The sequence below is a fragment of the Mesocricetus auratus genome, unplaced genomic scaffold (assembly GCF_017639785.1).
Source record: "Mesocricetus auratus isolate SY011 unplaced genomic scaffold, BCM_Maur_2.0 Super-Scaffold_100003, whole genome shotgun sequence".
In the NCBI taxonomy this organism is placed as follows: Eukaryota; Metazoa; Chordata; class Mammalia; order Rodentia; family Cricetidae; genus Mesocricetus; species Mesocricetus auratus.
The window spans coordinates 33,582,953-33,607,406 of NW_024429188.1; the positions used below are offsets into that span (position 1 = coordinate 33,582,953).

The 24,454-nt window shown below is 34.3% G+C and overlaps 1 protein-coding gene across 8 annotated transcripts in view; it reads left to right on the forward strand.

Annotated features, from left to right (window-relative positions):
- Dmd (dystrophin) overlaps nucleotides 1-24,454 on the forward strand; it is a 2,157,616-nt gene that overhangs the window by 1,651,289 nt on the left and 481,873 nt on the right. For all 8 annotated transcript variants that reach the window (XM_040744180.1, XM_021232987.2, XM_040744181.1 and 5 more), the window contains one exon: nucleotides 8,344-8,533. In XM_040744180.1, coding sequence (XP_040600114.1) covers nucleotides 8,344-8,533 — 190 coding nt within the window. The remainder of the gene's footprint in view (nucleotides 1-8,343; nucleotides 8,534-24,454) is intronic.

Below are 24,454 nucleotides of genomic sequence, written 5' to 3' on the forward strand. Positions count from 1 at the left end.
GATATCAGGGTCTTCGATTAGATTCCATTGGTCTACCTGTTTTTGTGCCAATACCAGCTGTTTTCAGGACTATAGCTCTATAATAAAGCTTGAAGTCAGGAATGGTGATGCCTCTGGAAGTTCCTTTATTGTACAGGGTTTCCTTGGCTATCCTGTGTCTTTTGTTTTTTCATATAAAGTTGAGGATTGTCCTTTCAAGTTTGGTGAAAAATTGTGCTGTTATTTTGATAGGGATTGCATTGAATCTGTAGATTGCTTTTGGTAAGATTGCCATTTTTACTACGTTGATCCTACCTATCCAAGAGCATGGCAGATCTTTCCATTTTCTGGTATCTTCTTTAATTTCTTTCTTTAAAGACTCAAAGTTCTTGTTATACAGGTCTTTCACCTGTTTGATTAGAATTACTTCAAGATATTTTATGGTGTTAGTAGCTATTGTAAAGGGTGATGTTTCTCTGATTTCTTTCTCATTCCCTTTATTGTCTATATATATATATATATATATATATATATATATATATATATAGTAGTGCTACTTATATTTGAGTTAATTTTGTACCCTGTCAACTTGCTGAAGGTATTTATCAGCTGTAGGAGTTTCCTGCTAGAACTCTTTGGGTCGCTTACATACGCTATCATATCGTCTGCAAATAGTGAAAGTTTGGCTTCTTCCTTTCCAATTTGTATCCCCTTGATCTAATTTTGTTGTCTTATTGCTCCAGCTAGAACTTCAAGCACAATATTAAAGAGATATGGAGAGAGTGGACATCTTTGTCTTGTGCCTGATTTTAGAGGAATTGTCTTTAGTTTCTCTCCATTTAGTTTGATGCTGGCTGTGGCTTTGCTGTATATAGCTTGTATTATATTTATATTTGTTCCTGCTATCCCTGATCTCTCCCAGATCTTTATCCTGAAGGGGTGTACTTAACAAAGAAACAATGGAACTAACAGAAGTTATCACCCAATTGGGTTTAACAGGCATCTATAGAGCATTCCACCCAAACAAAAAAGAATGTAACTTCTTCTCAGCACCACACAGAACCTTATCTAAAATTGACCACATAGTTGGCAGTAAAGCAAACCTCAACAGATACAAAAAAATTGGAATAACCCCCTGTATCCTTTCGGACCACCATGGCCTAAAATTAGAATTCAGCGTCAACACAAATTGCAGAAACCTCACAAACTCATGGAAATTGAACAATGCTCAATTGCATCACCCCTGGGTAAATGAAGAAATAAAGAAATAAAAGACTTTCTAGAATTCAATGAAATCAAAGGCACAACATAACCAAACCTTTGGGATACTTTGAAAGCAGTTCTAAGAGGAAAATTCATAGCACTAAGTGCCCACATGAAGAAACTGGAGAATTGTCACACTAGAGAATTAACAGAACACCTGAAAGCTCTAGAACAAAAGGAAGCAAACTCATTCAGGAGGAGTAGATGCCAGGAAATAATCAAATTGAGAGCTGAAATCAATAAGGTAGAAACTAAGGAAACAATACAAAGAATCAAAGAAAATTTTCTTTGAGAAAATCAACAAGATAGACACACCTTTCTCAAACCTAACCAAAAGACAGAGAGAGAACACGCTAATTAACAAAATCAGAAATGAAAAAGGGGACATGCAACAGATACTCGGGAAATACAATCGTCAGGTCATATTTTGAAAATCTGTACTCCACTAAATCTAAAGGAAATGGATGATTTTCTGAATAGATATTACTTACCAAAATTAAATCAAGAAGAGATAAACAATTTAAACAGATCTATATCCCCTAAAGAAATAGAAGCAGCCATAAAAATACTTTCAATCAAAAAAAGTTCAGGACCAGATGGTTTCAGTGTGGAATTCTACGAAAAATTCAAGGAAGAGCTAATACCAATACTCTTCAAATTGTTCCACACAATAGAATCAGAAGGTTCACTGCCAAATTCTTTTTACGAGGCTACAATTACATTAGTACCCAAACCACACAAAGACGCAATCAAGATAGGGAATTACAGACCAATCTCCTTCATGAACATTGATGCAAAAATACTCAATAAAATACTGGCAAATCGAATCCAAGAACACATCGTAAAAGTCATACACCATGATCAAGTAGTCTTCATCCTAGGGATGCAGGGATGGTCCAACATACGAAAATCCATCAATGTAATCCACCATATAAACAATCTGAAAAATAAAAACCGCATGATCATCTCACTAGATGCTGAAAAAGCCTTTGACAAAATCCATAGAATGTTTATAGCCCTAGTACGTTGTATGTATAATTACATCCCTACCTATTTGGCTCCTCTACTGGAACTGAGTATGTAAAGTGATAAAGTCTAAAGCATAGTAAATCCTGTGTCATAATTATTAAACATAGATCCTGGCACATAATAGTCATGTCACAGATTCGTGTATCAATTTGGCAATAAGATATTAATTCACATGTGGAAATAAAAATGAGGTGTTCAGATTTAAAGATTATCCGTCACAATAACTGGTAGGGGAAACTATCAACTAAAATTAAGCAAAGGAAAAGAGAGGCAAAAGCTGGAATGGTGGTTTACATTTGAAATCCCAAGATTTGGAAGGAAATGCAGGAAGATTGGATTTCACGTGTAGTCTCTGCTATATAGTGGTTTTAAAGCCAGCCTGGGCTGTGAGATTCTACCTCAATGAGAAAAGAAAGAAAAAAGGGGGTGGGGGAAGTAGAACTTAACAAAAAAGCTCTTCAAGAGGAAGGGCAGGTGGATCTCTTTGAGTTCAAGGCCAGCATGGTTTCCCTGAAGACTTCCAAGCCAACTAGGAACACTCAGTAAGACCCTGTCTCAAAAAATATGTTTGTTTGTTTGTTTGTTTTTAATGAGAGCAAGAGAAAACTCTTGAAAATTCAATAAAAATGTGTTTTCGACACTGAAATATAACTTACTAGTTAGGATAGTAATAGTAAATATATTTACAGAAAATTTTAACTTCAGCTTAATATATGTATGGTGGCTCTCCCTAAGACTGAGGAGGCTGTGGCAGGAGGATTATTCTGAGTTTGAGCAATGCTGTTAATTCCAGGGCATTAAGGACGATAGATTGAACCCTTGTCTTGTTCATATACAACAAGGAGAAAGAAGAACTTTAAATTACCATATATTTTTGTGATAATACTCAACCCATTACCCTCTCTTATCCCTGCTTATGCAGTCCTTTCTTCTTCCAAACTCGTTTGTCTTCCTTTGACCCACTGGTTGCTTGTATGAACATGGAGAGGGGTTTATTTACTAGAATGTGATTAAATTCTCAGTGTCCACAGCATTGAAGAAATCAACATTTCCTCCCTCAGTATCCCTTAACTGTCAGTAGCTCCCCAGGCAGGATTGTAGCCACATAAGTATCTCTCCTATCTATGACAGAATAGTTGCACACCCTCATCCTTTTCATTTATTTCATTCAATTACACATACTTTTAATCTATAAATATAATTCATCAAGAAAAATTTTCCACCCATATTTCCAATACATATTAAATAATTCTTGACCCTTACCTTGGAAAATAAAGAATTTCCTTTCCCTTTGTCCTTTGTTTTTATATATTAAGATTATTCCACATTAAAATTATGGTTTCAGCTTCATAGATTTTGTGGACACTTAGAAATTTATTCACATATAGCAATGTGGATGTATGTCTGTGTATGTATGTGGATGTATGTTATGTGTATGTATATGATGACAGAAGGGTTACTTATTGTATTGATAAATATATTTTAATGACTACAGGGGACATGCCTTCTGTGATTTGTCACCTTTTCTTAGCATTGTAAGTGCATAAGCACCTTTTTGTACTGATCTAATTTTGCATTATGTTGCATAGTTCCAGAATTTTCCTTCAAATACTCCTTTTACTAGATGATATTTCAGAGCCCCATAGCCTCTTTTGGAGTTCACAATGTGTGTGAGAAGGTGTTTAGTTTCTCCCATACATTCAGTTTTCCAGAAAGCAAATTCTAAGAAAGCAATTACTGTCCAGAATTTTACTGAGAATAGTGCTGTGGCTTGACACTTGTGATAGAAAGAAAGTAAGTAGCATAAGGCAGAACTAGAAGCCAGGCTGCATGAGTTTGACTACTAAGAGTTGTCTACACCTCACCCCACCCCAAATGAGGAACCAGGGTTTCCCTTAGGATTGTCCTGAGTTGATGCACTAGAGCCAGACATACCAGATATCAAATGTAAGCCACTACATGGTGTTAATCTTGAGATATTTGAGAGAAAAGACGTTCAACAATTTTTAACCAAATTTGAAGCAAGTTTTAATTAAATGCTGGCCAGGATGATGGACTCTGGCTGGGTCCATTGCTGGGTTCCTAGGTTATATCTATGAGTCAAGTTTTGCAGGGTCTTAAAAAGGAAAATCCACATGAGGTCCATATTTCCATTGAGGTCCAATCAGGGGCAAGCATATCTTCTGGCATACTTCTGCCTGTACATGTTCCACCTACATCCAATCCAGGGCAACTGTACATCCTGACATATTTCCTGCCCACATACCTCCTGCCCACGTGTGATCAAGCATATCTGGTACATATGGGTCAAACAAACAGGACAAAGAGGAACTTAGTCTTAATTGTCTTAACTGCACTCAGAACTCTTACCTGCAAGGTATATTTTTGCCTGTTTTTATCTCCCATTAACTTGCATGGTGTATTGTTCTTGTTCTTGTTTTGCTCACACAATGGCTTCTGCCTGCTTTGGGGATGAAGGGAGTAACTTTGGAGCAGGAGCTCTTTTAACTGTGTCCTATTCTCAAATAATGCTGACAAATGAGAACCCTAGGCCAGCACTTGGGCAAGAAATCCAGCAATCTCAATCAGGGATCTGAGCAGAATAACCCGGCATCTACTTACACAGTACTTCTCAAAGTTTTGTCCCCAGCAGAAGTGATTGTCAAACTTTAGCATGTGTTTGAAATGCCCTGAAGGCTTGCCGAGACATAGCTGGTTGGACTCCACCCACGGAGTACTTCTTTCAGGAGATCTAGCCTGAGGCCTGAGAATTTGCATTTCTAATAAGTTCTCAGACGCTGCTCTTGGTCCATGAACCATATTTTGAAAGCACTGTTCCACACCACCCTTATTTAAGTCCTAAGAAAGGAGGAGGTCTTAGCACTAGAAAGTAAAACTTTAGAAATCACAAATTCTTTATTCCATCAATTTCTTGGCATTTGCATGCGTTATAAACTCGGAATAGTGAGAATTAAGCTTCGTTATATAGAAAACACTTATAGTAGATTAGAGTTTAATATAGTAGATTACAGTTTGAAAGACTTTACATTTTTTCTTATATACTTATTATTAAATTCAAAATCCAGTGAAATTGTCTTCAGGGTCCATAGGGTTGCATGTCCTAAGTAGAGAAACTTTAAATAATTCATGTTTGCAGTATTATTTTTCCTCAGCCAATCTTTTATTTCTTTATGATTCTAATTAGTTTTATATTTTTATTTATCGCATAAGCCATCCAAAGCCATATAGTTGAGGAAAACGAAAAATAGGGGACACATTTTGACCTAACTTGAATGCACAAATATGGAAATTACATACCCTTGACTTATTTCTGATACAATTAAAACTTTGGAATGATGTACATGCCTTGAACCCAGGAGTGAGTTTGTAGTCATTTACTTCCATGCCCCAAGCAGAAAACAACAGTTGATCTGTGATCCAACAGCTCTGGGAAATAGCCCATTTGAAGAGATGTTTTTTTCTTTTGCTGTTGCTTCCATTGAATTCTTTTTAGAGTATTTCCCGAATAATAAAATATTCCACCTGATGTTGTCAATATTTCAGACTACGAGGGTCTCCTTGAAGAAAATGGTGCCTTACTGTCCTGAAAATGTTCCTCAGCTTCCCTACGGGCCTAATTTACAAAGCAAAAAAACTGCTGGTAGGATTTGGCTGAAAAATCACGTTGTCTGGATAGAGCCCTTTCATCTGACTTCCTGCATACCGCTTTGCAGGTTATTCACTAGTTACTTGCTATGTAAACAGAAGGTGAGCGGTGTTTCTAGTTTAGGAGTAGAGGAGCTAAGATGGATGCATGGAGAGACGACACTGAGAATAAAATGCAGACTGCCTAATCTCTTCAACTTCATTCTGTCATGGGAGACTTTCATATTGTCCTTTTATTTTGTCTGAAATTGGACTATATTCAAAAATAAGTCGCTGTCTTAGCTAGCGTTTGTCGTCTAGAATGGGCCAATATCTTTCCATCATGAGTGTGTTAGGCTGGTGGCAGAATAACCTAGTGGAAACTGACTCCATTGCAAGACAGTACAGGAGATTTCCAGCACTTCCTCAAGAACTTCCTGTCTATATTACATGCCCAACTTTCATGGTCTCATTCCTAGAACTGTGGTAATGGCACTGAATTTCGAAATTCTAAGAAACAGACAACAATTTGGATATTTTTGTTTGGATTGACATTTCGCCTACAAACTAGGGAAAGCAGCAGCTGTTCCGGATTGAGCTAACTTGCCCAACCAGAATGAACCCCGTGCTACCTTTTACTTGTACAGTATTAACGTTTATTTAGGAGTTTATAAATAGCTCAGTGCAATGTTCATGTTTTTCCAATAGTGGTATCCTCATAAACCTACTCTCTCCTCTACCAGTTAATGCAGACAGAGGATTTTTATCCAGTATGAGCTCTGAGACTACAGTGTGAAAGACTGTGTGCTCAGCGAAAACCTCACCCATGATGAATAAACAGCTCTGCTGGGGGCTTTGCTGCTGCCAGCTAGGCAGGAGTTGTTTATTGCCTGCTTTGCACATCCTGTGATAAAGTCGCTGCTAAAATAAATTGCAGTTTTGCATAATTATTGACAATCACATCTTAACAAGCCGTGTGTATCATATTCAAGTGTTCAATTTTTTTGAATCCATTTTTAGCTTATGTTTAGTCCCACAAAATGTTTGTGTAGTTGTAGAAGGCAAATAAGGCATTTAAATAGAGTACTAATTTCCTCATTGCAGACAAAATTTACCTGAAATTTTTTTAGATGGGACTGTTATTGCTTAAGGCAATTTTCTCTCCTGAGCTATTATTATACAGATCTTTGCTCAGGGCATTTGTATGTATATCCACATTATATGCAATATACATTTATGTATATATATACAGTACATATATATATATAATTAGAAAGTATGATTTTAAAAATTTCTCATGAGGGATTTTTGTTTTTTCCAGTTTTTTTAAACTTGGAAATTAGAAAATGGGGTGTAGGCAGAAAACTAACGTTTTTACTAACAACAATAAGTAGTCATAATATTTGAAGTTTGGTGCTCATCATAGCTGTAGCTAGTGAAGAAGAGGAAATGAAAAGTCAGAGAGGTTGGGAGAAAATCATATCACACGACTGGTAAAGGATATGGGGATTTGAATCACTATTTGTCTGATTTGTAAATTTCTACCTTTCCAATTTGATGCAACGTTTTTCTTTTTGATGCTATCTTCAGTCTACAACCACCAGGTAATGTAGTATGAACTTAACAAAATACATTTAATAAGCTAGTATCTGGCAAGATGATAGTCTGAACAATTGTTTCTGTGAAATGCCTTTTTAAAACCCTTTTTCCCAAAAAAGAAATAATTAAATAAAACCCTTTTTTCTCTGCACCTTACAATCTATCCCTCCACTTTCACCTTTAGTATTCACCTCCCAACTCCTCATTTGTACTTTCCTTACTTGCTATTTTATTCATATAATCCTTGTTTCTTGCCTTAGTTTGATATCAAAGATAGGCATGACAAGAGAATTTAAAGTTTTGCATATTAAATTTAAGTTTAAATTCTGTGGTACCTCAAAATAAACTTTGTATTGCCCAGCACAAACTCAAAGTTGAAAGAATTTGGACTGTCCATGAAAAAATTTGTAAGTCTCTCTCTCTCTCTCTCTCTATATATATATATATATATATATATATATATATATATATTTGAGGTGTATTTGTGTGTGTGTGTCCATGTCAATATAAATCTTTAATCATTATTCATTTTTGAGGGAGTGCCCAAGTATTAAACCTAGGACGTTGAATTCAGTAAGTGAACACTCTACCAGTGATCTGCATCCCCAGCCCATTTCTGTTTATTTTTAATAATTCCACTTGCATGTCTTCCTCCAAGAAGAAACCTTTAGATTAAATAGAAATGAATATGAAACAAAGACCTTGGTACTCTGGTTGTAGGCTAAATGGAGCTCTTTAGTGGCACACCATCTTTGCTGATTTTACTGAGTTCATTGCAAGTACCATCCTGATAATTGTGAATCCCCTCTGCCTGTTTGTGTTTTACAGAGTCAGTGAACGAGAGGCTGCTTTGGAAGAAACTCATAGGTTACTGCAACAGTTCCCTCTGGACCTAGAGAAGTTTCTTTCCTGGATTACAGAAGCTGAAACAACTGCCAATGTCCTCCAGGATGCTTCCCGGAAGGAGAAACTCCTGGAAGACTCCAAGGGAGTCAGAGAACTAATGAAGCAATGGCAAGTAAGTTGAGTGTTTCTGCTTCAGCACTCTCGTGAGTCCAACTAAAACTTTCTAAGCACCTGTACTTGATATTGACAAACTGGGGGAGAAAACAAAGTTATTTTATTAAACCTGATACAGTTCAGCATTTAGACAAGAAGGAAAAAGGGAAGAGGCAGTAAGAAAACCCATTTGTGATTCCATTTAATACCACCCGCTTCTAAAAATACATATATACTTGACCAGAAAAACACTCGCCTAAATGTCTCACAGGGAAAGCATCTGTAGGAATTTTCTGTTTTATGTAGCATTGCTAACTAAATCAGTTTCCCTTCATTACTTTCAAATACATTTTGAAATGTTAATCTGACATTTTGCAGTTTTCTTCTAAACATGATCTGAGAAAATAAAAATGAGATTACTGAATTTGTTATAGTTAGTGGTTGTACAATTTTCAGACAATTGTTTTCCCTAGGAACAAAAATTATTAATTCTGTGTGCATGAACAACAATAACAGAAGCCTTCAGTAATACTGTTTAAATGGGATCTTGACAAGACTCATGTTCTGTAGCTTAAGGAATTTTCAAATGTTTATTCTTAATAACTGGTGGAATTTTCCTGAACTATTATGCAGCATTATCATATATCCTTTCTTTTGTGAATGTTGTTTTTGTTTCTATATGTATATATAAAAGAACATCACTAGTATCTAGAAAATACTTTAATATGGCAATTTGAACAATTTTTTAGACCAAAGAAATTCTTTTCATATTGTTCTCCTCCACCTATGTTTTATTTTAATGTAACAGTTTGTTGCTCTGGTGAAAACAGTAGGTAACAACAGTGATTTATTACATCATGAATTTGTCATTTTTTTATCTTCCTTCTCTGAACCCACTTGCCTATCCATAATGATACTAGTTTTGTTTGATCTTTTGGAGGTAATTTTTTTGGAATGGTGTCTGATTTTGTCTCTACAGAGATCCTTCTCAGTTTGTGACAGGACGCAAAATCATGCAAATTCAGATTTTATTTTTTCTAAATCTTAATGGAATGCTTAAATAGTAATTATAGTATTATAATTTGTTTGACTTATGCTAGCTCATAAATAAATTTTGTTTCACCTTGCAAGTGGTTATAAGCCATAATAGAATATTAATTAGTAAATGGTTCACATTTTTCCTGAAACCATGATTGATATATAGCACAACTTTGATTATATTGCTTTTTTAAGGCAAATTATGCTGAAAATAAAGACTAATAAAATTACCTAAATACTTTATTGTCAGACATTTAATAAGCTTCCTTTCAAAACAGTGTAAGTCAGGTTGAAGTCAAAGATATTCATGATCTCGTATATCATTTACATTTATATATACAATATTCATATGTAGGTTAAAATCTTGAAAATTATGAAATTCTGAATAATTAAATTGAAAATTGGCTATATTTCTTTGTAAGTATGAATAAGCAAATTTGTGTTCTTATTTTTCATCTTTCAAAAACAATTGGAAATTACTTTGAGAAAGTCTTAGCTTTTTTGTATTACTTAAAATACATATATGTTTGTGCTTCTCAAATCTGTGCACATGCTTTTCTCTCACTGTCTTAACCAAACTGAAATATGTTTCTCACATAAAGCTCAAGGATGAACCTTTCTGCATCTTTAGGCTTTGACACTGACTATATAAAATGTTCAGAAAGTGAGCATTTTAAAATAAGGAGTTATTTCTTTAAAGTCTTACAGTAATGACTGTTAAGTAGTAGTAGTTGTTGTTTTTAAGTGCTGTTGCTCCTAAATAGGGTCTTTACTTGGTAGCCAGTTCATTATTTGGGGCAGGGGTAAATACAGGCACACGTGTAGAGATCACAAGAGGACCCTGGGAACTGGCCCATGCCTATCCATCTTTTTTGAGGCAGGATCTCTTTGCTGCTGCTGGCCCTAGCTGCCATGGGGGCATCTGGAGAGTATCCTGTTTCTACCCCCACCACCATTTCCAAGAAGCATCTTGGATGTACACCAAGCCTTTTCGTAGGTTATGATGCTCTGAACTAAGGTTGTAATGTTTGCAAGCAAGTGGTTTATACTATACTCTGGTTGGTTTTCAATTAGTAATTCCCCTGCTTCAGACTTCATGAATGTTAGAATTATAAGTGTATGTTGTGTACTATTTGCAAGTCTTTCATCTGTGAACTAAGTCTGTCCTCTTTCTGTGTGTGTGTGTGTGCACATTAGTTATCGTATTTAATTGGCCTATATCGTCTTTCAACATCTCCACATTATGAAAAGTTCTCTTATGCTGAATAAAACATTACCGCAAAGACAAGTTTGGTAAACTTTGAACTGTCCATCTGTATATCCCTATAAATTAAGATAGGTTGATATCTGACACATTATTGAAATTGAAAAAGCAGTCGTCAGCATATCTTACATAAAGTCTTGATGCATGTGTTAATTCCAAGGAAGAAGGAAAATGAGATCAATGGAGTATAATTAGTGCTTTAAAAATTGAAATATTACATTTCTTGGGATATTTAAAAGTAATATGTGTATCTCTAATTCTAAGGAAATCTTCAGTGTACTATTCCCTATTGATTTCATTTTGTTTGTATTTTTTAACCTGCCTATTTTAAGTATTTCCTGAGAGTATGAATGCAATTATCCTATTTCCCTGTGTGTTGTGCTGACGTCTTCCTGTACTAAATGTGAAAATATTATTAAAGTCACATATACATGCAAGTTATAGTCTTATATTTAAACTTTATATTTATATTAAATTTAAACTTGAATTAACTTGGAAATTCTTTACTAAACGCCCATCAGGTACTTTCGGTAAAGTGATAACAACATTCTTAGGATAGAGGTGGAATTCAGTTCCGGAGAGCACACCTAGCACATAGCAGCCTTGTCAAAAGTAGAAAACTAGACAGGTAAATATAGGTCTATCTGAAGTCCAGAAAATATTTGAAAACATCTTTTAACCTTCTTTATACATTGGGGGAGACTTTTAAGAAGCTGAACCTTACTTAAGTTAGACCTTGAAGAAATTCAATTTAGGAGGAGCACATCATATCCTGACCATGAATCTACTCTCCAAACAAAGGATGGGAAATGCTATTTAGAAAGAATCATGTTCAGAACTATGGCAGAAGAAGGCTGCTGCTGGTGCTGCTTATCTTACCCAGAACCCCATCATTTGTGAGAACGAGGCAGAAAGATGACAGGCTTGAGGGCAGCCTAGTTTACATAACAATATCTTGTCCTAATTTTGAAAAATGTATAGTAGTGGCTTAGTTTGAGATCCTGAAGTAGTTCCTCTATGGATAGATAAAGTTGCTGCTACAAGAAATGAGACTGGGAAGACCAGGTAAGTTCATGATAAAATAAAGAATTGGCTTTGGAAATAAAGATAGATATGCATTTTTAATTTTAATTGTATATAATTATGTTTTAATTATATATTTTTATGGAAAAAAGTCTTTCAATTGCAACATTAGCCTCTTTTGTCATATAAAACTATACACTTTCATTTCTCCCTTTGGTCTCACTTTGTCATCTGAAAATGTCATCTGCCCTCACTAGATCCATGGCTAGATCCTGGCTACACTAATCGAGAACAGAACCAAGAGACATAAGCTTATTCTTTTACTATCCTTTATTGTGTTGTTTAAATCCTGAATTTCTAAAGGGAAATGACCATTTCACGACTCATTTTCCTTTCTCATCCTTTGCCCAATCTGACTTAACCCTTTCTTCTTCCAACAAGTTTCCTTCCTACTGTTGTTGTTTTGGTTTGGGGCTTTCTTGTTGGTATTTGTTTTGTTATGTATTGTTTTCTTTCATATTGTGTGTTATCTACTGTGTTTAATTGAGTTTTTTTGCATGGACAATTTACCAGTGGCTACACCTTTGACGAAAATGACTCTTCCTCCCAGAGCAACCATTAACTGTCCTCCTTTGGGAATGGTGGGGCCCCACTTTGCTTTGCCATCCAGGATGGAATGTTAATAGATTCAACCATGTGCAAATTTTGTACAGGAATCTATAGCTACTATACTTTCTTGAGGAGAGGCTGAAACTTCTATGAATCTCAGGGAGATTTCAAAAAGAATTACCAAAAGAAAATATAAAGTTTAGAAAAAGGAGTTAATTAGAACAGATATCCAGGGCTGGCATTCTATCTGATGTCAAAAAGGAAAGCTAAATATGGAAAATAATTTTGAATTGACAATGATTTGTGAAACAGCTACCTCAGTTTAATGTGATTTCAATTTCAAGACATCATTGTAAAGGTTGGACTACTCTGGCTGTGTTACAATGATTTTGTTCATATGGAAACATGTTGGTTAAAAGCATTGAAATCTTCAAAATCACCTAGTATGAATATTGCTATTTCATTAGGAAATAACATGAAATGGTACACAGGAAGCACTGCATTTAATATTTTTTAAATTTCAACTGTTGCATTCTGTAATTTTACATCTACAGATAAAAATAAAAGCCTCTATCAGCAAGAAGACACTGTGTGTGCTGAATAGTCAAATTTGATAGCCTCTGACAACCATTGTCTTTTATTCTTCACAGAGATTCTGTGATAAATTTAGAAAGTAATAAATATCAAAGCACTTTGTAAAAGCTTTCTTCAACTGAAAGGTCCTTGCTAATATTATTAATTACCATTAGGTAAAAGTCAAACTGAAGCTATAAATCTAATATTTCACTCTTTACAACCAATGAATCAAAATTACATTAACTAATAATAACTACACTTTTCACTTTTTATAATCACCCAAGTAATTTTACCTTCATTTTCTAATTTGATTCGCTATAGTATGATTATTTCCAATTTTAATTAAGAGAATAAAATTGAAGCACGTTGTAATTTATCTATGGTTACATTAGAAATTAACTAATTTGTGTTTCACTCTTCCAGGTTAGGAGGAAATTTATGTAAAATCAAAAGCTAACAGAGTAATGTGTTTCTAGGCTTCAAAACAGTACATTTTACCCAGCTATTAGAATAAGTAATGAAAACTAATGTAGCTGGAATGTCTACTATGGCCAGGCAATGTGCTATATGTATTTATTTCATGAAACAATGTCATCATTCTCTTATTTCATGGAAACCTAAAGATTTGGCAGTTTGGGCAATTGGTAACTATAAATGGAAGAAAAAATATTTGAAATTCTGTTTGACCTTCTGACCTGAAAATCCTGCTATCCTGAATATTATTCTGGACTGGCTCAGAAAACTTTAGAACACTCACCTCATTGGAATGTGTCAGTTCATAGAAATATTTTGCTCCTTAGACATCCATTTTGTTTTGTTTTTTTTTTTCTGTTTTTGTTTTTGGAGTCAGGATTTCTCTGTAGCTTTGGACCTGTCCTGGAACTTGCTCTGTAGACCAAGCTGGCCTCAAACTCACAGAGATTTTCCTGCCTTAGATGTCCCTGTTAATGCCTCCTTGTGTTAGGATGTTGTGCTTATTTTGTTATGCTTAACTACTGAAAATTTTCCCTCCTTTTGACTTACTGGCCTCACACAGCGTAATATACTTGCTCAATTACACATTATTTATGCAAAATTTTCTTAGCATCTATTTCAAGTATTCCCTTCTATCTTCCTTCATCTCATTTATCACCAGTCAATAGTCAATACTTCCTAAATGTCAGTTGTCTATTATGAGTCTCTCCAAATAGTCTACCAATCTCCATTAAAACAATGATTCAAGTATTTTTTTCTCTTTGCAATTATCATCCAACATGTCTTATTGAATGTGGGACTTTCTTAACTCCTATATCTCACACAAAATGCAAACTCAATATGATGCAGCGAGGCCATGCCTTTTACCTCCTATCCTGCTATTCAACACTATAGCCTCTCTTCAGGGAGATTTCAGATCATGTATTTATTTATACATCTTAATATCAACTTCAGTTTACTTTTATGAACTCTCTATTTTGCCTACATAATTATTTATGTAGTACCCTTTGCTTACTACTACTGTAATTGGTGTTACTATTTCCTTGTATCTTCTTCTACCCATTTCTGTCAACTAATTGTTCCAATCCAACATTTAAATAAAAACATTCTAAAACATAATTTAGATGGTAAGTAGTCAATCAATTGTTCCAATCCAACATGCAGTTTAAATTTCCTAAAACATAACTTAAATGGCAACTGGAATATAGAATTCATGCAACTTGAGATTACACTGAATTCATTTACATTATAGCCCTATTGTCAGGATATTGCATTGTATGTGATGTGTGCTTGATAAATAAGTATTAGTGAATTAAAGGAACATGTGACAAACATCTTTTAGGACTTCGCAAAGCATAAAGAATGTCTTGTACATTCCTTCACTTTGATCTCAAGGATTGATCGTGAAGCTGAATTTTTAACCTTATTCCGTATTTTGTCTTTCCATATAACTACAATTCCAACAAAATGAACAGCAAGCAAGATTACAGCTATTTTTTTCAGAATCAAATTTATGCTTTGACCATTTTATGCTTGTATGTTGTGTATTTTGATTACACTCAGTCTCAACCCTCTCTTATCTCTATCTCATGATTACCAACCCTCCCCCACACACAATACACACCATTTCCTAGAAATCCCTTTACCACATTCATGTAGGAAACTGAAAAGGGTTGTTTTGTTTGTTTGGACACACTGAGTTTAAATAAGGAGGACCACCTATGTGACCATGAGCTTGGAATTAATGATTAGAAATCAGTGTGCTCACCAGTGGATACACAGCTGAAGACGATGACTCACCCCACCTTAGGAATCTGTCAATAGCCAATAGTTTAGCAAGGAGGAGTGAGGACAGATGATTGACTGTTGACAGTTCCAGACTTATTCAGATCCAGTGAAGACAAACATAGCTGCTCTGACTTCATGATTGCTATCAGTTTATTATTCCAATATTCCTTTTCTTCATCTCAGCTTACCCAAATGTTACCTGCTTGTCAAGAAAAGTCATATCAACATCAACATGAATTCTCTCAGCTGAAAGTCATCTGTCTCTTTCCTAATTCCTATAGGTGTAGTAAAAACTGTTTTGTTGTTTTTTACTTTTTTTTTAGAAAAGTGAGAGAAAACAGTATTCCATAGTACGAGCTTTAAAGCTTGTCTGTGTGGATTTAAATCATGATTCTGCTTCCTGCTGGTCATGAACTCATTTCTTTTTTATTCTATTCTTGTTTTTGTAGATTTTATATAATTATCAAATGTCAGGGAACATGTAACCAACAATATGTATTACAGGTAGATATACACAAATACCCAGTGATACGGAATAGACCCTATGTAATGGAAGAGACATGTGAAATAAAGGGACTATCACATAGGCTGAGATATTTAGTCATAAAGATTGATATTTACATGGACTCATTTCTTACTGCTTTTGGATTACATCACTATAAATAAAAATTAACCACATCTATACTTCAATTAGTTTATGAAACTGATATAAAGTCATATATGTAAAGTTCATAAAACAGTATCTGACATATAGTAAGCATATTTACCATGTCATTACATTTATGCTTATTTTTATATGTATAGTTAAAACAAAATTTTATGTACTTATTTATTGATAAATTTTTATAAAGTTCATTGTAATTTAGGCCCCTTGAGGGATAATTCTCATTTGATTTACATGAGAAAGTACATAAAATATACAAATAAATATAACTGCTGGAGGTATTGGCTTCTATGAGTGCTGAGACTTTATATAGTTAGGAAGAAATTGTTAATCTTAGTTTTAGATTTTAGTTCTTAAGTGTCATTATTGACTCCAAAAACACTTTAAACTCTGCAGATGAGAACAAACCTTAATACCCTATTTTTTAGAATAAACACATCATACTGAAAGTGCAAAAACAGATATTTTTCTTTGCACAGTGGCCTCCTTGGGGAAGTAAACTTACTTGTCTTCCTTGACTTTCAACTAGACACAAAAGATTCCTTGAAACCTGCTTTGGCCTAAGTAGATTATTGGTTTCACAGTCTGAGCAACTGAGAAAAATCACATCAATGTCCTATAGAAATCTTAATAAAAACCTTTGTATTGTTCTGCTTTGCCTTACTGCATTTTTTTTACTTTTTAAATGTTTTGTTTTGTTTGTTTGCTTGTTTAAGACACAGAAAAGGAAACTGAAGTGTTTAGAGGGGAGGTGGAGAGGACCTGAAAGGAACAATGGGAGGCCAAAGAATAATATCAAAATAGATTGCATGTAAAAGAAAATTTGTATTTAAAAATTGAATAAAATAAAATTGTATTAAATAAATGCCAAGAGGAAGCACTGGAGAAAATTAGTGGACTCAAAACACTCACTTTCTCTGAACCTTGCCTGGACTCATATAGATTTCTCCAAACCAGTATTTGAAAGGTCAAAATAAAATGGAGTACAGAAAATCTCAGGTCATTTCCTGTCACAATCTCATCTTTCCTTTTTCCTGGAAGAATTTTAGAATGTGAGCTGTCATTGAAAGCAGATGTCCCAGAACAAAAAATGATATTCCATTATACAATGAATGTTAGAACTCCCATTTACTATTGAATTGGGAAAGGCTAACCAGTAATGTATTTTAAAATTCCCATCTTAATATTTTTTCTACCTTTGTAAATTCTGGTAATAAGACATTTTAGCTATTAGTTAAATATTAATCACATTCAAAATAATTTAGTTTGTCAGCATGTGATTCTCATTCCACTTGAGGTCCATTTGCAATTCATGTGGTTTTCTAAATGACTTTAAAATGAAATGTCAGAAAATTGACTTTTTTCATGTTAAACTATATCAAATTTTAAAGAAAACGTTCTCAAACAAGGGTCTGTGCATAAATTAGGTGTTTCCCATAGAGATAAAAGAAATCATTATTCCTGTTTGTGAAAGAATGTGAAACACATAAAACATTCCTTACTGGACAACTTATTAATACAGGTGGAAGAGGCAATAAATTGCTGCCATTTGCTTCTGCATTTGTGATTGTCCTCGAGGGGTCTGTTAGCATGTTGACTTTTCAGAATTACAATTACAACCTACAATATCCTGAATCATTACAAATATTGTCTTTGCAATTCTCTAAAGACTTCAGTTTTTCCTGTCTAATGTCTTTTCACCTCTAATCTCTTTTAAATATATACCATTCTCTACAACTTGCTGAAATAATAGTTCTCTGCAGAATGCAAAATTTTATTGGCTTCTGTGTGTCAACCATTTTTCATCCCAATACTTTGTTCCCACTTCAACATTTCAATACTAGATTCAATATAAGGTCCCAAACGTAGATTAAATGAGACTTGTTTATTTATGAAATACTTGACAACACATTCTCTTAGTTATTTACTCCATAGATCTTATTGTTAGTTTTACAATAGATTCATAAGAGATGGAAAAACACTTATATATTGTACTTGAAAAATGAAAATCAGTACATATAGCACTTTACCTAGCATTGGGAAAGAACCTATGTTCTGTTTGGGGTTAGGGGATGTGTTATTCGAATTGATTAGGCAGACATAAATGTATTTGCCTTCCATAACTCAAACAAAACTTGTATATTCTTGCAATGTATATCTCTAGTAGAGGAATATACTTATTTACTGAATTCATGAATGTGTTCTTTCAGATGAACTGTTATTGGCAAATGGGATTTCCTGCTGCAGAGTAAAGCGAATCAATAGTTGATAAGACAAAAATGTCCCTAACGAGAAACTGATAGTTGTGGGAATTGGCAGAATAGGGCAGGTTAGACATAGCTAGGAAGGAGGAAAATATAATAAAAATAAGTGCAACATCCTTTAGTTATCCAGATAAAGATACATCCTATATGCCTTATAACTAAAACCAAGCAAGATATTCTGGTTAGCTTTTACTATATGTTCCAGCTTGAAACTTTAACAGTTTACTATATTTTCAGTCACTTGTTTGTTTGCCACTCTATAATATGAAAAAGCCCAGGATGTCTTGCATCCATATTCCTCTTGATATAATCTAGAACGTTCAGCTGTCACTGAAGGAAACACTTCCAAGAAGGCACATTCATATCCATTAATAATCTCATTTAGATACTTCTCCATAATCTGAGGATATTTTAGCTCTTAGTTTTTCTCTTTAATCTATCTCCTTGTCTCCCACCCCTCTCTACATATATCCTTTGATGTTTTCTATTTCTTTTTCTTTTCAGTTGATTTTCATCTGTATGAAATACGAATTTCACACCTACCCGTCTCCAGGCTGTATCTATCTTGTTCACTTAAAATGCTCTTTCTGAATTTTTTCAGCCATTTAGCAGTAATCCATTTAAGTTGAATAAATGATAGAAATTAATTTCTTAAATGGTAAGAACACTGTATTGATCAAGAATTGAACAAGATTCAATACGCTAAACAAAATGAGGCAATCTGAGAGAGTTTTTATGCTTTGTACAACAAGTCAAAAACAAGCATAAATTTTGTGTGGTTTCATTTGTGACAGGCCATAGCATAGTCAAATTCATATTGCTAGAAAATGAAAGGTTGATTTCCAGAGGTATGTGGAGCAGGAAATGGGAATTTCTTATTTATTGGTTATCTGACTTTCAGTGTGAGATGATGGAAATTTCTAGACATAGATATTGATGATCCTTGTTAAAAAAACAGGAAAGTACATTATGCAATCAAAATGTGCATTTAAAAATTGCTGAAGTAGCAGATCTTTTGTGAATATTTTAACACAGTACAAAACAAGAAGAAATGAGCTAACTGACAACTCTTTGAAGGGATTTTACGGAAATAATATATCAAAGAATATAACACATGTTTTATTGTTTATTATAGCTTTGTGGTTTGAAGAAGTCAGGAGGATAGGAAGGTGAGGAAAGAAGGGGGAAAGGGAGGGGAAGGGAGGGGAGGAGAGCAGAGGAGAGGAGAGGACAGGAGAGGAGAAGAGAGGAGAGGAGAAGAGAGGAGAAAATGGCAGAACCAGACTACATAAATATGTCTCCAGTTTTACACATTGCTTACCCATACTGGTTGTTGGAGATGGCACTGAAAATATGTCAACTCTCTATAGATGAGCCAGGAAATCTGTCTAGCCCTTAAATATACCCACTTATATCAGAACAACTAAACTAGATGTTTGCTTGTATCCACTTCGCTCTGAAGTTTGGGAAATTTAGATTCCCACAAAACAAATTGAGCTTATATAATGGAAATAAATGAAGAAAATGATCATCTTTCTGCTTATATAGAAACACTTTTCATTTGCTGTATCTATCTCCAAAGCATATCCAATTAGGAATAGTACTGTTTATTCTTCCCACTGTTTGGGGAAAAACATGAAGAAATCTAAGCCAGATGGTATCCAGGAAGATTTACATTGCCATTTTCATTCCTTTTCATTTGCATATTATATAAAACTGCCCATGCTTCCATCTGATTTAATGTTATGATGTAATGGCTCAAGACATTAAATTATAATATGAGTCTATTATGACCAAATTACAGTACATAAAGGAAAACTTCATTTGTAGATTGATTCCTGCAATTTAAACAAATAATACAAAGGAATAATTTTTCATGATTATGTTTTGGCCTTGATTTAGAGAGTTTCTCCTTCATAACAATACATTCTGTTAAACAAGATCCAGTTTATAATCAATTTCTCCAAATTGCAGTTAAGAAAAGAGAAAAGAATTTATTTTGATTTGGGTTATATGAGTGATGTCTATGTTTATAGTAATAATATCATTTTTCTTGGGAACAATGTAAAATTGAACCTGAAGGAAAATCATAAGATAATTGCTATTCACATTTGATTGATAGTTGGTGGATAATCAATAAAGTTCTCACCAAATCTGTGTCCTGAAAAAAATTGCATCTGTAACTCACAGTGTTCATTATTCTTATATATATAGGGTCAGGTAATACAGTGGTCATCTGTAGGTAATTCAAAGACTTATTATGAAGCAGGCTTGAGTTTGTCATTTTACTTATTTGAATTTTAATTCAAAAAGTTATTTTCTAACAAAGTATTGTTTGTTCTTAATGTGATTAAAACAGAAAATAATTAGTTGAATTTATGGAAAGATAACAGATGTAGGTAGGTCTGGATAAGATAGAGAAAATGAAAAATAAAAATCGCATACTGTCTTGTCCTATAGAATCAGATAAATCAAGGCAGAGAGGAAAAATTTGGCTTTCTAGAACAAAAGACAAAGCAATATGAAAGAAAATTCTGCTGCTTTACCATATGTGACATTCAAAGTCTGACACAATTTATAGCAACATTTTAGCTCACAAAACCAAAGCCAACTGACCTGTCCTGTGAGAACATCAAAATGGCCTCAGGTGACAGTATAGAAATGCAAATCCAATAATACATGCATCCATGATCACAATGATACTGCACCTGGAAAGGAAATGAACCCTCTAGCGGAGAAGCCGGTTTGAAAGTCATCCTCAGAAGATGTCTTGAAGTGTATTCTTCTTTTCCTTTTCTTTCTACAAACATACAAAAACATCAGAAATTTAGAAAAATTAACAAAACCTAATTAGAAATTCTAAGGAGGGGTTGTTACAGAGATAGAGGAAGAAGAATAGTATAAAGGATAGAAAGCAGATTGGAGACGGGGAAGTAGTTAGCTTTTTACAGTGTATCTTATTGAGAAGCTCCTTTGCTATAGATTACCTCATCAGAAGTGCTAAATTCCTGCTGCATGATATTTTTGTTTATCTTATAACCTTAAAGTAAAATATATGTATCCAATTTCATTAAGTACATTGTCATACTCTAATTCCCATAAAACATAAGCATTTATATCTGTTAGGAATACAGCATGTGGTAGGACCACAGTAAATCATGGCTGGGCACAAACATGCCATCAGGCAGAGCTTACATGGGAAAGAAGTTTTATTGGGGAAAGGAAAGGAGTGGGGGAAGACAGAGAGAAAGGAGAGAGAAGAGAGAGAGAAAAGAGACAGAGAGACCAAGATTTGTCTGCCTCCTCAGAGAGACAGCAGAAAAAGATAGCAGAAGTGAGTAGAGTGTACTGACTACATAGTGACATAGCAGCCATAGGAGCTTAGGCTACCCAGGGTACTGCCTGAGTGCATCCTGACAGGTGACAGGGAGGAGTATACCAGCATAATGCCTGAACCCTGATGATGATGTTCTTTTAAGAGTAATGCTGAAGTTGGGTAACATAAAATTTTTGAATCAAGGAGCATTCTCTGGTCCTTTTGCTTGAATGTACTTAGTCAATCTGAATTAAAGGATTTTCTCCAATGGTGCTGTGGAATCACAATAATTGCCTTTGTAATTTGTCTTCATAGTAATAAGTATATGAGAAATTCCTTTTCCATATTTAATATAATATTAGAACTGATTAGATCTTCTCCCCCTTACCTTTTACTAAGCCCTCCCAAATATCTCTCCTTGTTCTCATTCAAATCCATGCCCTCTTTTTTTCGTTAAGTGTTATGGAATGCAAATACATATGTGCTGATGTAAATGCACATATATCCCTAATGTTACACAGATTGAGTGACACTTTTCTGTGGATTTAAGTGTTTAGAACACAGTTAGAAATTATTCTTACTTAAGAAAATGGCAGTAGTTACTTCTCTAGGTTCCATGTCCTGAGAAAACACAGGAAGTTAATTAGACATCCAATACCAGGCATAAATTTCCTCCTACTAAGTGGACCTTAAGTCCAATTAGCTTGGTTACCCCCAAGATAATAGTGACCACTACTGCAGCCTTCTGTATATCTTGTCATGGTGTTCTGCTCTGGTTTGTAGGCTTCACAGCTAAGTAAGTCTATTGATTGTTTTTCACTTTTAGCAGTTTGAATAGCACCATCAGATACTATTAAAGCTAGTCTTCATGAAACAGAGTTTCAGGCCATTTCTAACTCAATTTTCCCAAATCCTGTGTCTGAAGCATATGGTGTTTTCACCAATAGGTTCTTACCTTCAAGTTCTGAGAAGCAAGCAAGGACAGTAAAAAACACCTATTTTGTGTGGGGAGTCTCTTTGGGCCCTAGTAGCCAACAACCGGAAGGGAAGTTTCCCAAGCCTGACTCTAGAGTTTGTGTTACTCTGTGGCTCTTGTGAGGAGCCTTGTCACCTCGTGTGGCATAACTCCATTTATACTATTTTGTAATTAACTTATCAAATAATGTCTTGGGAGAACTCTAACTGTGAATGAAGAGGGAATACAATACTGAGGGCTGGGGTAAAGAAAGACAAATAACAGCAAGGATGTTTGAAAAAGCTCTGACTTTTTGTGTAGTACTGTAGTCAACATTATTGATATGTGTTTCATGTGAGTGTTCTTTTTGATCTACTATATGACCTAAAGAATAAACAAACTTAAATCTCCTAGAGAAAGCACTTGAAAGAACAAGGTTCATGTATATTTACATATACTACATTATCCATTTTGGTTCTCTGGCTTAGTTGAGTAATACCTTAAAAGAAAAGGGACCCATGATAAGTCTTGAGTCTCCCTGCTGTATGTCATAAGTTTTATTCCTTTAGAAGAGGAGTGGAGAGTGGGAACAAAGTGAAATTTGTCACTACTGTGAATATATAAATAATAAAAGTGACAATGGAACTGATTCATTCAAAGTCATCTCTATAAAATTACTGGAGTCCTAAAATTGCTCAGTCTGCACTGCTGAGGGAGAGACATTCAATCTGTTGATAAGAATTCATTTAAGAATTCTCTCTTCCAGAGCTGCGTATAACAGAGTTTTCAAAATATTTTTTTCTCTGGACTTTAGTTTTAAAATGGAGAAAATCCCTGCCTTGAAAAAAGAACAAGTTTCATTACATTATTCATCTATCTATTTTGTGTGCCTGTTAGAGAGGTGCATGTGCCATGGTGTGCATAAGGAGGGCAGAAAACACCAAGCAGGAGATGATTAACTATTTAGTAAAAATAAATGAAAGCTTTAGGTTTTAGTGCAGTGATCCTTTGAGGGAAAATATATTGATCATATATTAAACAAGTTATGGAATGATTTTTATATCCATAATAAAAGTCCTTATAGGTAACTAATAAGAATTGTTATACATTGCATATTGTTTTTTAATTATTTTTCAGAACTCCAACTGTCAAAAGTAGCTTATCAATATCTATAAAATTATTTATTTCCTATAAATACTGTAATCTTCAGGTTCTTTGACATAAAGTTAGCTACATACTTTGCTTTTTCAACATATATTATTCTAAACTTTGCTGAAATTTCTTATTCATAAAATTGCTTTCAAAATCTATACTTTCCTTTTCCATATAACCTAGTAGAATGTTAAATCTCTTTTCAGTGCTGAAATTATAAGCCCAAATCAGATACCTAAATAACCTGCACTTGTGTTACTGATGCATTCACTTCATATTTTTAAAATGAATTCAATTAGCAGAAAATTTATTTGATAAATCACCTTTTATAAAAAGTTTACCAAATGAATATATTCTATTCTCAGAAAATTTTATCTACTCATGTCTTAAAATTCATTAAATTTGATCTTGCTGAAATCCCAAATTAATGGAAATGACACAGTGCACAACTTTGGTATGTCTTATAGAAACCAATGTTTACTGGAACTGTGGGGCTATAAAACTATGCCTAGAGAATCAATCTATAGTCAGCCAGCTCTTCTTCAGACCTACAACCTGCTGTGCTGACTTAAAAATGTCAATGCCTTTCCTTTATTAAAGGACAGACCCTTGTCCACTTAAGCTCCCTCATCTTCTTTTCTCTCATCATCTCTTCCCTATCATGTTCCTCCATCTCTTATTATCTCTTCTCTCTCATCTTCCTCTCTATCTCTGTCATGTCTGTCTCCCCACTTTCAGTCTTGCTATATTAAACTATGGTTAATATGCAAAAAAATATCCATGCCTACACATTGACACATGAGGCCCTTGGCTAAGA